This window comes from Amblyomma americanum, chromosome 1, assembly GCF_052857255.1.
Source record: "Amblyomma americanum isolate KBUSLIRL-KWMA chromosome 1, ASM5285725v1, whole genome shotgun sequence".
NCBI lineage: Eukaryota > Metazoa > Arthropoda > Arachnida > Ixodida > Ixodidae > Amblyomma > Amblyomma americanum.
The window spans coordinates 329,875,152-329,891,130 of NC_135497.1; the positions used below are offsets into that span (position 1 = coordinate 329,875,152).

General features: G+C 46.7%; 1 protein-coding gene and 1 pseudogene across 1 annotated transcript; one reads left to right on the forward strand and one right to left on the reverse strand.

Moving 5' to 3' along the window:
- LOC144120785 (uncharacterized) overlaps positions 1-10,959 on the reverse strand; it is a 40,290-nt pseudogene extending 29,331 nt beyond the window's left edge.
- A 2,844-nt stretch (positions 10,960-13,803) lies between these two features.
- On the forward strand, positions 13,804-15,232 carry LOC144115486 (uncharacterized). Its single transcript, XM_077649889.1, has 4 exons — positions 13,804-14,181; positions 14,419-14,592; positions 14,662-14,745; positions 15,019-15,232. Exons 2-4 carry the CDS (start codon positions 14,429-14,431, stop codon positions 15,221-15,223), a joined length of 453 nt encoding a protein of 150 aa, XP_077506015.1. The 5' UTR covers positions 13,804-14,181; positions 14,419-14,428; the 3' UTR covers positions 15,224-15,232.
- Positions 15,233-15,979: the final 747 nt, after the last annotated feature.

The following is a 15,979-nucleotide window of genomic DNA, read 5'->3' on the forward strand; positions in this document are numbered from 1 at the left end:
CGTTACGCCCTCCAAGAAAATACACATCTAGATCTTTAAAGAATGAGCTTACCAAATTAGAATGCGCAGATGCATAGATGCAAAGAATTCTCGTGCGAAGTGCGCTAAACGTGCAGTCGAACGCCAGCACGCGTCCAAGCGCATCGTTGGTAACCACTGATCTCCACTAGGGGCTGGATGCCGCAACGGGCGCCCGAAAGTGAAGCCACCGGAAGTTGTGCGGCATGTCCCGGAAGTCAGACCTTGGCAGTGCACGAAATCGGACCTCAGCACGGTTTTTCTGTTTTAGTTTTCTTTTTCCACTTAGCACCTTATATTTTCGACGTTCTCGTCTTTTTTCATGACAATGCCTACCTGTTGCGCCGTCAACTGAATGAGGAGAGCAGCAAAGTCCTCGAGAAAGACGTTTCAAAAATAAGGGTCCATTGCATCGCTATGGGACGACACTAGCAGACGACAGGACGTCGCTACACACAGTACGTATGGAGCCTCTTCTGCTCAGCTGTGTCGTCCCGTTGCGCTGGCGTCGACAGCTCTGCTCTTTGTTGTGATATACGTTGTCGCGCTATAAGGCCAAGTTGTACCATCAATAGGGGATAAATTTAAGAAAGAATAGGTGGAAACATTCATTAGGGCAGCCGACTTTGCAGTGACCATTTTACCGAATTATATGTTTGGACCAAACAGGAGTGCGGGCGAGGCCACAATCTGGTGAGGTGCCGTCGGTGTTCTGCTGGTTCACATTAGCGCGCCCAAAAGGTATATGGAACTGCTTTTTCGACAGAGTGTATCAAGTACTGTTTCGTGCTGTAGCGAACTATGCCTGAATGGGCTTTTATTCGTGATGCTTGGTGCAGTTGACTTCTAACCAGAGTTGTAGGCGTTACCGAAAAAAGGTAAATAAATACGTTACTCGTTACGCTAAGAAAAAAGGAACGCGTTACCGCCCTACGTTACCTATAAGAAAAGTAACGCGTTACCATTACAGTTACCGAAAAAAAGTACCGCGCGTTACTTTGCCGTTACATCATGGCCATAAATTTTGATTAGTGCGTCTTCGTTATAAGAACTCACGATAACAATTTCATAAAGCTCATATTTCACATAAAACATCGAGCCCAAACAACAATTTTACGCGATATCCTGATATAACGAGAATACCTTGCACAAATGTGCAGGAGCTTAGCAATGCTATAGTGGCCTAAAGTTGCGTGTAGAGTTACAAGTGTTGGATTCTAACTCTGTGGCACATGGTGAAGCCATCTTCTGAATGTGGCATTAAACACAAAATGGCACTTCATCATCAATTATAACTTAACAAAGAAAACTGCGCTGAACTCTCAACAAATTTACAGTAAGTCTGAAAAATGTGATGTTCAATAATGCCCGGCATGCTTCCACTCTGTAGAGAGTTGTGCGTGTGAGTGGTTCTGGAAGGGGAGCTAGGCGAAGGCGAGTGTGGGATGCGTGTTCGTGCACGTTTCGTGCTTTATGGCTATTGTGTGTTTTTTTTTAGTTGGGTGCGTCGTTAAGGGCAGATGTATTCTGGCTTGCATGCGAGCCGCAACAAAGGTCGTCGAAAGCACCTGTTTGTTTATTTGCAACATCACTTTAGGTGCTCTGCGCTTTTTTACTAGAAAAAAGGAACGGAGTGGGCGACAACTGGAACAAAAAGTAACTAGTAACGTGACAACTCACGTTACCAAAAAATGTTAGCGTAAGTACGTTGCCCGTTAAAGGTCTCGAATGGTAACGAGTACATTACTAAGTTACTGAAAAAAGTAACGCGCTACCGGTAACGCCGTTACTTGTAACGCGTTACCGTCAACACTGATCACAAGTGAATACGAGATCATGTGAGGTATACAATAACTGCAATCTAACCACTACTTTGTTCTTTTAATTCATTCAAACTCTTAACCTTAACTGCTTTAGGAGGCGTAATGCTAGCTAGTGAACAAATAGCTATTGTTTTTCGGTTTTTTCATGCCTCGTGATCTGGAGCTCACTGATAACATCGCAACAGTGTTTTGAATGCTGAAACTGAAACTGCACGGAAGAATAAATTCAGATGTAAGGTGGGTACTGAGCGTACGCAATTGACGTAGTGATTCCTGTTTACTATTGTCTTACTGATCGTTTTAAAAGCATATATGCTCAACTAAAATTTTGGTGTGTCTGCCCCTTTCAGCATGGCAATGCCATTATTTTCAGAGCTGGTGCTACATGTCCAGATTTGGCATTATATAAGTCACAACTTTCATGCCCGAAAGTCAGTATAGAAATTTTACCTCATTATGATCATTGCTCATGAGCAGGAAGTCTCATCAACATTGTTGAAATCTAATACAGCAGACTCCCTAGGACGAACCTGAAAAAGCCATAAAATTATGTTTGCCTTACCAGAATTTAAGTCACATGAGAAATGCCCCCACAAATATGCTTAAGCATGTATATCTAAATATATGTTATAGAAAACAATGGATCAAGTTGCCTGTTTCTGAGAAGATGATTCCAAAGTGAGCGCTTACAGTAAACTCCTTTTAAGACGAACTCATCAAATTCTCTGATAATATGGACAGTGTAAGAACGTTTGGCGGGTTTTCCATTAGACTCAGTGTAATAAAAAATGCACTTCAGACAAACTGTTTTGCATTTCCTCAGTTAAGACGAAATTTTGCAGTGACCGCACTCTAACTCCACTCAACAGTAATTGCGGAGCATACGCCGCGTGCACTCACGGTAAGAAAAAAATAAAAAATGGATTCTTACAGGAGAGTGCAGCCTCCATGAAAGCTTCCCTAATGCTTCTTTGCTATGACGCTTCCTTGTGGATAAGGGGAAGGTAAAGCACATTCACACATAGGTCTGGAGCGGTAATAGGTAACGATCTGTTTCCATTCCATTTCGTCCTCTGTCAATGACCACGGCTTAAACATGACCATGATGCTACCTCCTTGCGTAAACTCATCTCGAGCCCACATTGCACTGGCCTACCAGCGCAGACGCCCACAACTGACGCAACACGACGACCGTTTGACACACCTTACAATATATGTCGCCACTAATCCCTTCTTGACAAAAGAAAACTGGGCATCGGTTTTGCAACCAACTGGTGCAGCGTGGTTCGTGCGACTCAAATGGACTGAATGTGGCAGCATGAGGCTGGCTAGTGGCGGTGCGGCGACCAAACTGGCTGTGTCTGTGATTAGCCGTTTGCTTTCCTGTCTGCTCTTGCTTTTGTCACATTGATGGTATGGCTAAATGGAGTCAAAATGAAATGAATCATTATTTATTTATTTATTTATTTATTTATTTATTTGTTTATTTATTTATTTATTTATTTATTTATTTATTTATTTATTTATTTATTTATTTATTTATTTATTTATTTATTTCATAAATACTGCCGACTGCCCTTTGGCGGTCAAGGCAGGAGTGCACAAAGGAAAAAAATTACAAAGTGGTAACAACAAAATAACAGCGACAAAGGGCGATTACAGTACGAGGACAAAATTCAATAAGACCAACGGGAAGCAAAAAAAAAAAGTACAGGCAAATCATCCGACGTCAAACAGTCTAAGTGAACAGAATAAAAACAAGGAAACCGAAATACACTGTGTACTAGACACGCTACTGCGATACATGAGCCGAAACAGCAGACAAGAAGGATTCTGAAGATACCAGGTTGGTGATATCGCTTGGCAGTCGGTTCCATTCGGAAATGGTGCGTGGAAAGAAGGAACAAGAACATGCTTTTGTTCGGCATCGTGGCATCAAGATAGTCCTTTCGTGTTTGTTACGGGTGGGGCGTGTTGTGTTGTATTGCATGTAACTCTGAAAATTCAGTTTTGTGTTATTATGTATGATATTGAACAACATTTTTAGTCGGTGCTGCTTGCGACGGGATTCAAGAGTGGGAAGCCCAGATCTGTTGAGCAAATCAGACACCGAGACCTGCCGACCATAAGCGTGGTAAATAAACCGGAGTGCTTTCCTCTGGACGCCTTCAAGATTTTTTATATCCGTTTTTGTGTGCGGATCCCATACAGCGTCGGCGTATTCGAGCACTGGACGCACAAGTGATGTGTATGCTGTCAGTTTAGTTTTGCTCGTGCAATGCTTTAGGCGGTGCTTTAATAATCGAAGTTTTTTGGACGCTGCTGAGACAATGGACTGGATGTGTACGCTCCAGTTCAGGTTGGATGTCATGGTCACCCCAAGATATTTCACCTGAGTCACTGAGTTGATCGGAAGGCCATTGATTTTGTATGTGCATTGGAGCGGTTGTTTCTTTCGTGTTGCTGTCATTTTTCCGCATTTTGAACTGTTTATACCCATTTGCCAAGTACAACACCAGCTGGAAACTGCTGTTACCACTTTGTAATTTTTTTCCTTTGTGCACTCCTGCCCTGACCGCCAAAGGGCAGTCGGCAGTATTTATGAAATAAATAAATAAATAAATATTCACACATCCAAAGCACCTCTGCAAAATCTCTCAACCGTGATTAATAAAACAACTCGCAAGTCACTCCCTCGTGACAATGAATTCTGTGGCGATCTGGGGTGGGATATTCCTCCCCAATCTGCGGATTTCTGCGTTATCGCCCGCTTATCGCCGTCGAGTCCGTGCTCAAGGGAACAAAAAAGAGACGAGAACACTGTGCATTAAGCTGTTATTTGCAGCTCATGCAAATGACACACAGAGAGAGGGCCAGCTAGCTTCAAAACATCCATGAGCGAATCATCGGACGGAGAAGGCTGCGTAAGACAGGCTTCCGATTTACCTGCTCGGGTAGAGACGCAACATCGGCGGCGAGCATTTGATCGCGCCGAGAATTGAGGCGTTGCGCAATGGGGCCCTCCCGTGCGAGTTACTTTCGTGTGACAAATCCATCCGGCGCGCCTGGCGCGGGAGCCGAGGAGCAAGCCTTGCTGCCTGCAACCGAAAGCGCCGCGTGTAGCTATAGAGGACAGCGTCCAATAACGCGCTCACTAAATACATACCACGACGTTCGAATCGTGCTGTTCGGCCGAATTGAGACCGGGGGGAAGCAGGTTCCCCGCAATACCTACATCCTTTAGCCAGTGTTGCAGGTCACTCTATGCTATTCCAATGAATCAGAGCACACTATGGCGTTTTGGGCAACGACAAAGGCTGACAAAGCGGCCCGCAAAATTTCAGGAAGGTTTACTTTACCAAATCCGACGCGTCAATTAACGGCGAAAAAATACGCTTATGACGAAAGGGATCGGATCTGAAATCTGTCATCTCACCATTAGGCATTTCTTTATTATAATGACTCACACCTGAAATCAGGACTTCCGCCCGCCGTGGTGGCTCAGTGGTTAGAGCACTCGGCTATTGAGCCTGAGCTCCCGGGTGCGAACCTGGCCGCGGAGGCCGCGTTTCGATGGAGGAGAAACGGCAAGGCGCCCGTGTGCTGTGCGATGTCAGTGCACCTTAAAGATCCCCAGGTGGTGGAAATTATTTCGGAGCCCTCCACTACGGCACCTCTTTCTTCTTTCAAACTAACCTTTCTTTTTTTCCCTTAGGATGCGGTTCAGGTGTCCACCGAGACGTGAGACTGATGCTGCGCCATTTCCTTTCCAAAGAAACAAAGAAATAAATAAAGTATAAAAAAGGAATAATAAAATTTTTCATTTCATAGACTTCCTGGCCATCTGAAATCTGTCTCCGATTCCGACTGTACGCCGTGTTCACAAGCGGCTTCCGCATACCCCTTTGGTTAAACATACCTACTGTGGCAACTGTGTCTCGTTGTAACAATGCAGCACATTTTGTTAAAATGTTCAGTTTATGCAGAAGAGTCAGCATTTTACGAGCGCAAAACAAAGACCCAGAGCTGCCCCTATCGATAAACTGTGCGAGTCTTATGCTCCTCGCCCCGCCCTTCGCAGCAGCGCAGTGCACTCCCCCTTTTATTTGCCTTTATGAAAGACACTGGACTCGTCGACAAACTTTTAAACCATCTTGTACTGACCCTTGATATGTATTCGCCGGGCGCTGAACTTTTTTTCCGCGCAGCTGCAGGCAACTTGCGCTCCCTTCGATGTGTATTCACCCCAATTCATGCCGGCATATTTTTATTATTTTTAGTTATTTAAACTTTTTCTCGGCCTTCTCTTAATGCCTTTCTCTCAAAAAGCTCGTCCCCAATGCATTTGTCAACGCTTTCAAATCCCGGCTAAAATCGCCAGTGGCTTGAGTCGCGGGAAGGGGAAAGGGGAGGGAAACAGGGGGGTCCTGATCCCCCTTTCGCTTAGAGTGGGGGGCACAGCATGCGAGCCCCCCTCCCCCTCCCTCCTCTTGCGATCCGTGCCGGGACTATTCGGTCGGCAATGATTGATACGAGCAGCACATGGCACACAGGAAAGCCGCAGGAGCGAGGAGCCCTCTTCCTTTCCACAGAATGGCTCAGCAGAATCACATGTTCAAAAATAAAAACAGTGCTATCATAATTCCAGTCCGCCAACAATGAAAGGATATGTCATGACTAAGTGTGATTGTGTTTAATTTAACTTTAAGCCTGCTTTACTGGCATCGATTCAATGTGTGATTGAGATAGCGATGTTAAAGGGAAGTACTGAGCGTTCGAGGGTCGGCACCACGCAAAGCTTGGAAACATTCATCGGGGTCCTTATCTTGCTCTAACCTGGCGAACGTTTTAGCACTGCTAGATACAGGCGCTGACCGATGCGACACGCCTTGGCGGCATGCTTAACACTACTTCATACCTGCTGGCCATCTTTATTTTAAAAAGGAAATGAGTGAAACATATTCAGCAATGCCTACAGCCCTCCTCTTCAGTTTCTTAAAACTGCCGGTCCGATTAGATAAGTGTACGTGTCCCTTCCACTATCTCGGGCACACGGCTCCTATGAACAAAAAAAAAATTACGAGACACTTTTGCAACTGAAGTGTTGAGAGGCGAAAGCCGACCATTCTGTGACAATTTTCATTATGCCCTGACGACTTTCGGTGAATGTGACGTCACACCGTTCCCGTGGCTATATTGATACCCAAATTATACATCTTTCGGAGATCTTAGGTAATAATTTCGCTTAATTACACATTTTTTTAACTAATTTGACACAAATCCAACGTTTTTATGACCATTCTGTGACAATTTTCACTGTGCCGTGACGACAACCGTTGGATGTGACGGTACATTATTTCCGTGGCTATATCGATATCAGCGTTATTTCGACGCAATTTCGACATTTTTGCCTATAATAATTAACTAATTACTCTACGGTCATCCAACTTGGCTTCTAGGTTCATTCTTTCTTCCTCTATCTGAAGCAGGCATTCTGTTTCTGGTATCTTTTTTAGTTCCTGAGTTAAACGTGTGACACCGTCTGCGAACGGACGGATGACAGTATGGGCCATTAAAGGTTTTCGCCTTAATAAATGAGCATGGAGGCTGTGATTATAGAGCGAGAAAGCAATGCTGCTTAAATGCTGCAGAAATAGCACAACCGCCGAACAGGAATGCTTAAAGGGCACAACGCAGGCTTTAGATTCGATGAACGAAGCAAAACATAACTTTGTACTCGGCGCCAGAGGTCTGCACAAGCCGGTATTTAAATGGGGCACATCATTAGTTGCCGCTACTTCGGTCCGGACTCCGAACCAGACCGTGGCCACATGTCAATTTGTAATGACCAGCCCGGACCGGCCCGGTGCTCATTGAGTCGTGCCCGTGCATGTCCGTTTCCTTTAAAGACAAAACTTGGCTATCAAAAAAAAAAAACAGAGAGAGAGAGACAAATACAACAAGCAGTAAACCAACATTGTGTAGCAGCTAAAAAATTTGCAAAATCAAGAAGCGCAACATTGGGTTCGTACCAGCGAAGAGTGCCTACCCAAGGTGGGCAGAACAGAAAAAAATTGGGTTATACATAGAGCCCTGCATGCCATCCCTTTCAGTGGCTCGTGAGGCAACACTTTAGAAGAGAAATTTCTAAAAACAACGACTTTAGCTTAAGCGTAACCTGTTGCCCTCGTAAGCGCGCTAGGGTGCTTAGCGTCGTGGTGCACTATGAGCGCTTTGTTACGGACTTTACTAACATGGCAAGGAGATCGTACAGCAGTGAGAAATATGGAATCATATCGTTTTCAACTAAGGAGAGAGCTTTCCTTCGAGAATGGTCGGTACCTCTACCAAGTCCAAACACTGTTCCAGATCCCTAGAGAGAGATCTACAACTTCAAGGACCACATCCGCATGGGTTACGCAAAGATTGTCCGAAAATACGAAGTACCTTCAGTTAACCAGCTTTTAGTACGTTAGGAACGCAGGCGAAGATACCCTTCTATTCAAGTGGAAAACATCCACCGTTGAACAATGCGGCACAGTGTGCCACATTTAACTGTGCGCATAGGGCACTATGCAGGGTTTGCAGCTAGACGGTAAGGGCCTTTCGCTAGTAAATGTTTGTAGCCTCCTCTCGACGACTGTCCAATTTGCTCTACTGTGTCACCACCGGTCAGCTAGGCTTCTTTCTGTTCACGGCGGCGGCTTTGTCGCTACTTCGGCACATACCCGCAGTTGGGAGTTCTTAGTCCGTGGGAAGGTGGGAGGAGAGCCGTGTGCCCGCCTGAAATTTTCATGGATTTACGCCACTGAAAATCGCTGTTCATTAAAAAGCCCCCTCCCCTCTCTCTCCTAGCTGCAGCGTTGTGGGAAAAATTGCCGACAATTGCAGCGATGCCCCTGCCTCTCAGGCTGAGTGGAAGGAGGGGGGGGGGGTAAATTTTGATTTCTGGACACGGCGCACGTCGACATCATAAGCCCTGCAACGTCCATTGCAAGGCTAACTAATTTTTCCACTGATCTCCGATTATCCTTGTCTTTGCGATCTCCATACCTGACACTTTTCATCCTGTGTTGTACATTTTCTTTGTTTTGAAACCCCTCTGTTGCCCTCTCGGACTCGGGGTTTTCTGCTATCATGTACCGCCGCTAATATTTCATCTTTATGATTTCATCCAGAATTCATTCATATTGGGCTCGTTCCCTGACGCACGCTGCTCTCATATGTCCCGAAGTCGCCAATTATTTCCCTTTTCGTGCCTCGCTCCATTGTAATTTTTACCCCAAATCTAAGTTAACCTAAAGTTTTTGGTGCGTAGGCCAGCAGATATATGTGAGCTGATGACTACCTGATCCGTTCTTAAACAGCTGATACAACTTTGTGAAATTTGCGAAGAATTATTTAGCCAGGAAGGTAGGCTTTACCTGACTGAGGAATATAGTGTAGACAGACCTGAGAGAACAAGGCAATTTCAGCTCGGAGGCCCCTTTTCTAACCCTTTCATGATCAAACAGGCTGAATGCCCCATCACATAATTGGTTGGCTTAGGGGGGTTAACGTCACACATCCACTCAGGCTATGAGGGATGCCGCAGTGGAAAGCTCCGGGTCATTTCGACCACCTTGGGCTCTTTGACGTGGCCACGTCGCACGAATATTATCCCTAGTACATGTTCTTGGTGACTGCTAAGTGCTGTAATAATCTCAATAGAGATGAAAGAGTGACAGGGCAGTGCATCCACTTTAATAACCCGAAAATGATCAAATCACAGTAACATCAAGTGAAACCCTCCAATCAAACAATGCAGCATTTTACAAATCTAGAGAAATCATTACAGCGACTGCTCAGAAAGCGCCTACACAGATTCCACTCCATGTCCAGTCCATGTCCTCATCGCGAATGTGCCAGAACCACAAGCATGCCTAGGTTTCCACATCTGTCGCAGGAGCTTTCACCTAAAGATCTTAACCAATTTCTAGGCTTCTTGTTCCCGCGTCACTGTACGTGGGCACAAAGTCAAGGACAGAGAGTGCAAACAGTACTCCTTACATCCCATCTTTGGCCCCCTGGTGGCGGCTCTGGGACGGGTGCTTGCCTGTAGTGGAATTTTGTCCTCTGCGATGCTACTGCTGCGTATGAACTCGATGAAGTACCAGCCAGCCCCTCGGCACGGTAGTGTTGTCGCGAACAGACTTGGATGCTAGCTGTACCTCTATAGCCGGGAGTCTGCTCCTGCTGAGGGCAGCTCCTGATTTTTTTCCTTCATTGTTGGCGCGACGCCTTGACCTGGTGTGTACTTCCCACTGGTCGTCTCGTTGCGCTCTTGCTCACTAAATTCTTTACAAGATGCTTGTTTTCGCCAGAGGCTCACGGCCTCTGCAATGGCCACAGACCATGCCTCTTCGTTCGTCCTGGACGTCTGAAGGAATCCGTAACTTCCGCCTTCAGCCAAATCGCGACCTGCAGGGGTGCGAGCTCGCTTGCGTTCTAAATCATCGGTCTGCCCAACACTTTCCGCTGGCCTCACTCTCTGAGTCTTTTGTGACGGCGCAGTATCGCGGTTGAGCTCTCCTGACCTCCGGCAAAAAGATCTCTGAGAAATCTTTGACCCACTCCGATTTTCTTGTGGGCTTCCGGCTGTGTTACCTTCTGCACGATGAAAGTCAAGCGGCCTGCCTCGGCGGTTAGAAAGCAGATGCCTGAGGTCCTCGCGGGAGGCTCGTTCATCCCGAAAACCTGGCGGCGTAGGTGGCGGAGGCCAGCATCCACGAACACCCTGTGGTGGCGTTGGCGAATTGCATCCCGGTCGTGGAGACCAGCCAGATGCCCTCCAAGTGCGTCCGCTACGGACAAGTGGCTCGCCGCGTTCAGAGCTCATTCTTGGAAAAGGCGCTCCACTGGATACCTCAAAGAACGTCTGCGACGGCCCCAAGCTGCAGGATGCGGCAGTGGCGCGGTCCAAGCTGCGGCCCGGGTTGCCGCGGCCGCTGTCGATGCCGGTGTGGGGGTGCAGCTCACCCTGCAGATAAAAGGTGTATGCTCCTGGAAGCTGGCGACCTTCGCAGACAGATTGAACCCATATGGTGGGGTCCAGTCCAGTGTTGTTAATCTTCGGCATCCTAAAGCTCGCTTCTGAACGCTTCGTCTTGTTCTATTCGTTTTCTTTCTCTTCACCCAACCTTGGTCTTCGTCTTCTAGTACCGAATTGGAAGGGTACACGGACACGTTTATTCTGTGCATATTTTAGAATGATATGCGCAAGACATTAGTAAACATTGATCGTCACGAGCAATTAGCTTTCGCCCTGTAAATAATTTATAACTGAATATCTTCTCCCATGTTTCTGCTTCAGTTTAAGCCATCGAACGGCAGCTATGCCATCGTGAGCGAGGTTGAAATCAGGTTAGGCGAGGGCAAAAGGAAATATGACCGCTTATTGATTGTTTTAATTACAGAGAAACGCTCTTATTGTGTGAAGATCCTTGTTAGGGCTTCGTCACGCTTCCGGGGGCCTACTGGGCGGCTATAATCTAGCTGTCACGCCAAGATAAGCCGTCTTATGTACGTCCCAACCAGCCCCGAGACACTAATGTTTTTAAGATATCTTGAGAAATTATTTTGCAGTCTGCTTGAAGAACATTTCGAAACATCTTGACAGATCTTGTGGCTCAGCTAAGCTAATGTGCCAGATCTTTTTTTTTAAGGTACAAGACATCTTGCAAGACACAGTGTAGAAATCTCAAAAATAGAATCCCTTCCTGTACAAAAAGCCTTTTTTGACTGAATACCAAACGGCCTACTCGACGGCTAGAAGGCGTCTCGGCAAGACAAACAAGCCGTCTTGTAGTCGTTACAACTGGCGAAAGTTTCTTTAGGATGTACTAGATGCACTGCGAAGCAAGTACAACTCAAAAGCTAACTCTCTTGACCGTCTTCCTGTACATTGCCGGAAAAGTGGATGCTCGCCACACTTACCGAGCGCCACTATTGTGTTCCGTCATAAGGACCACGTGACTTGTAAGGTGATGGAAGCATTTTTAGTAGGAAAATCTAGTGCCTCAGTCAGCCTTCGGAGGCCGTCATATAAAAAACTCTGTTACTTAGAAAACCCGCTACCATCTGCTTCTGGCTAATATGTTTTTGGGTGCAACCTTGTATGCGTTTCAACTTGTCTCCACGCGGTCGTGATGTGCGCAGTTTCCGGTGCTTTCTCTGTATATATATTCCTTTGCGTTTTCATACAACCTTTAGCCCATGAGGTGCCTCCTTCTGTTGTGCGTCCGTCAGTTTGTGCCGTTTTTCGCAATCAACCTTCACTTTTATTCTTATAAATTGTGGAGAATCTAGGCCCTCGTAGCGGGTCTTGGTCAGCGCTAGATTTGTCAGCCCTCGACGCCCGAAGAAGACAAGAGGAACCAGCCCAGAACATCGGAGGCAGCGCCTCGGTTACTTTCTTATTAGTGCGAAAGCACTCACACACTCACCAGCTCCGACCAAGAACCTTGTCCGTCCGACCTTTCTTGCGCCGACACCTAGCAACAGTGACGTGATGTTAAGTTTTAAAAAAAGCATGAAGCACAGATACCCCTATAATTTGTCTGGCCGCCCCCGAATTTGACCGCGGCAAACCCTATGGTCACCTCCAAATTTGCTCCGGGCCACCCCAAAATTTGGTCTACCAACCCTCGACTCACCGCGGTGGCTCAGTGGTTAGAACGCTCGACTACAGAGCTGGATTACCGGGTTCGAACACGACCGCGGCTGCCGCGTTTTGATGGAGGCGAAACGCAAAAGGCGCCCGTGTGCTGTGCGATTGTAAGTGCACGTTAAAGATCCCCGGGTGGTCGAAATTATTCTGGACCCCTCCACAGCCACACCTCTTTCTTCCCTTCCTCTTTCACTGCCTCCTTTATCTATTCCCTTACGGTCTGGTTCGGGTGACCGCCCAGATATGTGAGACAGTTACTGCGCCATTTCATTCACTCAAAAACCAATTTTCAATTTTTCCAACCACGAATTTTGACCCTGGCCGTTAAGCACCAAAATCGAGGACGCGCCCGTGTCAATAGCGAGCTCCACATTTGGCCGGCGCCATTGACTTCGGCCTATTTGGACCAAAATCTACGTCCAGCCATAATTAACCATCCCCAACTCTATGGTGACCTCCAAATTTGGCCCGGGCCACCCGCAAAATTTGGTCCACCCACACCCGAAATTTGACCTCGGCCGCTTTGGACCAAAATCGATGTCCAACCATAACTGACCATGCCCAACACTATGGTGACCTCCAGATTTGGCCCGGGCCACCTGCAAAATTTGGTCCATCCATCCCTGAAATTTGACTTCAGCCGCTTTGGACCAATACCGATGTCCAGCCATAATTGACCGCGACCAACACGATGGTGACTCCCAAATTTGGGCCGGACCACCCCAAATATGGCCCACCCAACCCCGAAATCTGACTTAAGGTCTCTTCGATTTGGCTGCACTAGCTGCACGAGTTCAGAGAGTGCAGCACTGTCGTACACGTTTTGCCAGTGCAGCGCGCGCACTCTGCACTTTCCTCTTCTTTTTGTACAAGTGCAGGTCTAGTTCTCAACGAGTTCACGACTGCGCTGCACTCACTTCGGAGCAAGTGCCAGCCAGTTCACGATGGCGGGTGTTTTTCGAAGTTCGCTGCAGACGACGGTCGAAATAGCTGTCGGCGACATTACGAAGACGGTGACGGCTGTCCGTAGCAGCGACGGCTCCTGCATTCCTGATGGGAATGGATACCTGTACGAGGGGGCAGGTGAGTGTTGTTCAATGGCTTACTGAAAAAACGTGGTAAGCACGTTTCACGTGGTGCGCGGTTTTGTTTGTCTGCTATGGCTTCAAGCAGTGAACAGCAAAATTTAAATTCTGGATTCTCTTTTACGTGTGCACGAATTGCGCGTACCTGCGTTCGTACTGACCGTCTGAGGAAGCATTTTGATACTCGCAAGCAAAGTCGCACCACGCTAACGCCACAGACTGGTGCTGTCGAGGGAAATGCACCCTGTGCGATTTCTCGGTCACTTCGCTAAGTTTGCGCGTCTACAGCTCGTTCTCATTATCTTTTTTCTTCTTTTTCAGACGGCGAACGCTACGTGTTTGTTTTCGAAGATGAGCACACACCTGCCAGCCAGCCACGTGCTTCCGACGAAAGCGGTATAGGTGCCTCTGCCTCAGCAGAAGCAGTTGCACCTATACCTGCTTCTGCGGAAGCAGATTTAGAGCTTTGGAGCGGCGCAAAAACGCGGTTTTTAATCGACAAATATGTTCAATTTAAGGACCTGGTTGGCCAGAAAGGGGGATTCAGGTATGTGTCCATCCCCGATTCTACGCAGCATGCTTGCAAACGCAAAAAAAAGACAAAAATGCGAGAATTTGTACCGAGCGGTTATTGTATTTGAATGTATTGGCAATCATTGTAATACAAACCAAAGTGCATTTCATATTTCATCCCAGCATGCTTTTGGAAATGCGACCCCTGTTTTTGCCATTGAGTTTGATAGTTGCTGCAGTACGTGTTACAGTTCTGGCTTGATTTCTTTAGGACAAAAAAAATGTTCTGGACAAGGTTGACGAACCTCCTCAACCATGAGTTTGGAGGCACTCTTTCGGCTGTCCAAGTGGAAAACAAGTGGAAGTCGTTGGAGCGCAGCTACAAGCGAGCAAGAACAAAAAATAACACATCGGGGCACCACCGTGTGCCATGCGAGTACGAGGAGTGAGTACCCAGTCCATTAAATGTCTAGCTGACTTGCTGAATAGTTCTAATAGAACTTGCGCCATGTAGGGAGCTGTCCAAGGTGCTGGAAAAAGAGCACCATATACAGCCACCAGCACTCCTCGAGACTGGAGCCTCTGCAGGAAACTCAGAGTAAGTATACTAATTACATTATATGCATGTCTTTTTAGGTAGGCTTACAACTGGAATGGCAGATTAAATCTGGTACATGAGAAGGAACACACATGACAAGACTAAGCACTGACTGCAAGCTGAAATAACATTTACATTGTAAGCAATGCTTATTATTTTCCTAAGCAAAAGAAGCATGTCATATGTGTCCATTCTTGTGCAGCTGGTTTCCTAGTGATGTACTTGGTGCAAACCACAGAAAGTGATGTAATGTTTGTATTCTTGTGTGCAAAGTGTGGCTGCAGAGGACATGAACTCCTCCAGAGACATGGAGGAGGTGCCGGCCAGCATGCCCCGCAGGAAGAGGCAGAGGACATCTTCAAACAGTGTCCTTGCCGAAACGCTGCTGAAGTTGGATGCAGCGAGAGCGAAGCGCCACGAGGAGCGCATGGCCAAGTTTGACATGCTAATCGAAGCCATGCGATTAAACAAGCAGTAAACCCCCGCACTTTGGTGTTTCGTGACCTGTGTGCTACGTATCCTAAATGAAAAGGAAACGTTCAAAATATGTTTCCACATTTATTCACTTTAACTTGAACAGCACTAGAATTCATGCAAGCACTACACAGACAGCATGGCAGTAGCATGACACAATCTTCATGAAAACAAGGCTGCCTTAGCATTGCTGCTTTGCAATGTATTCCCTCAGAGCTTCACTGTAGCCTAACAAATTAGGGTCAATATGTCCTGTTGGCTCTCGGTTTCCTGCATCGTCGTAAAGTGGCAAAGTCTCCAACTCTTCCAAAAAATCCCTTTCTTCATTACAAAAATTGTGTAAAACGCAGGCAGCCATTACAAGGAAGCAGCACTGTACTACAGTTTTGGCGTCAACGAAGTACAACCTTCGAAAGCGCTGCTTCAACAGCCCAAAAGTGTTTTCAATGGTCACCCTTTGTTGGCTATGCCTTCCATTGAAGTTTCTTTTCCACGAAGGAAAACTGTTCTGGTTGTCTCTGAAGGGGGTCATGAGCCACGGCATTAGCGGGTAAGCGCAGTCCCCAAGAAGATACCCACCGTCGCACATTGCGGATGCGTTCTGAAAGAAAGAGCTTTCTCTCAGCAAACGCGCATCGTGTGTTGATCCCGGAAAACCGACGAACACGTGCGTGAATCTGTTTTTATCGTCGCAGATCCCCTGCAGTATGATGGACGGAAACTTCTTCCGGTTGTAGTAAGAATGTGCAGATTGATCCGG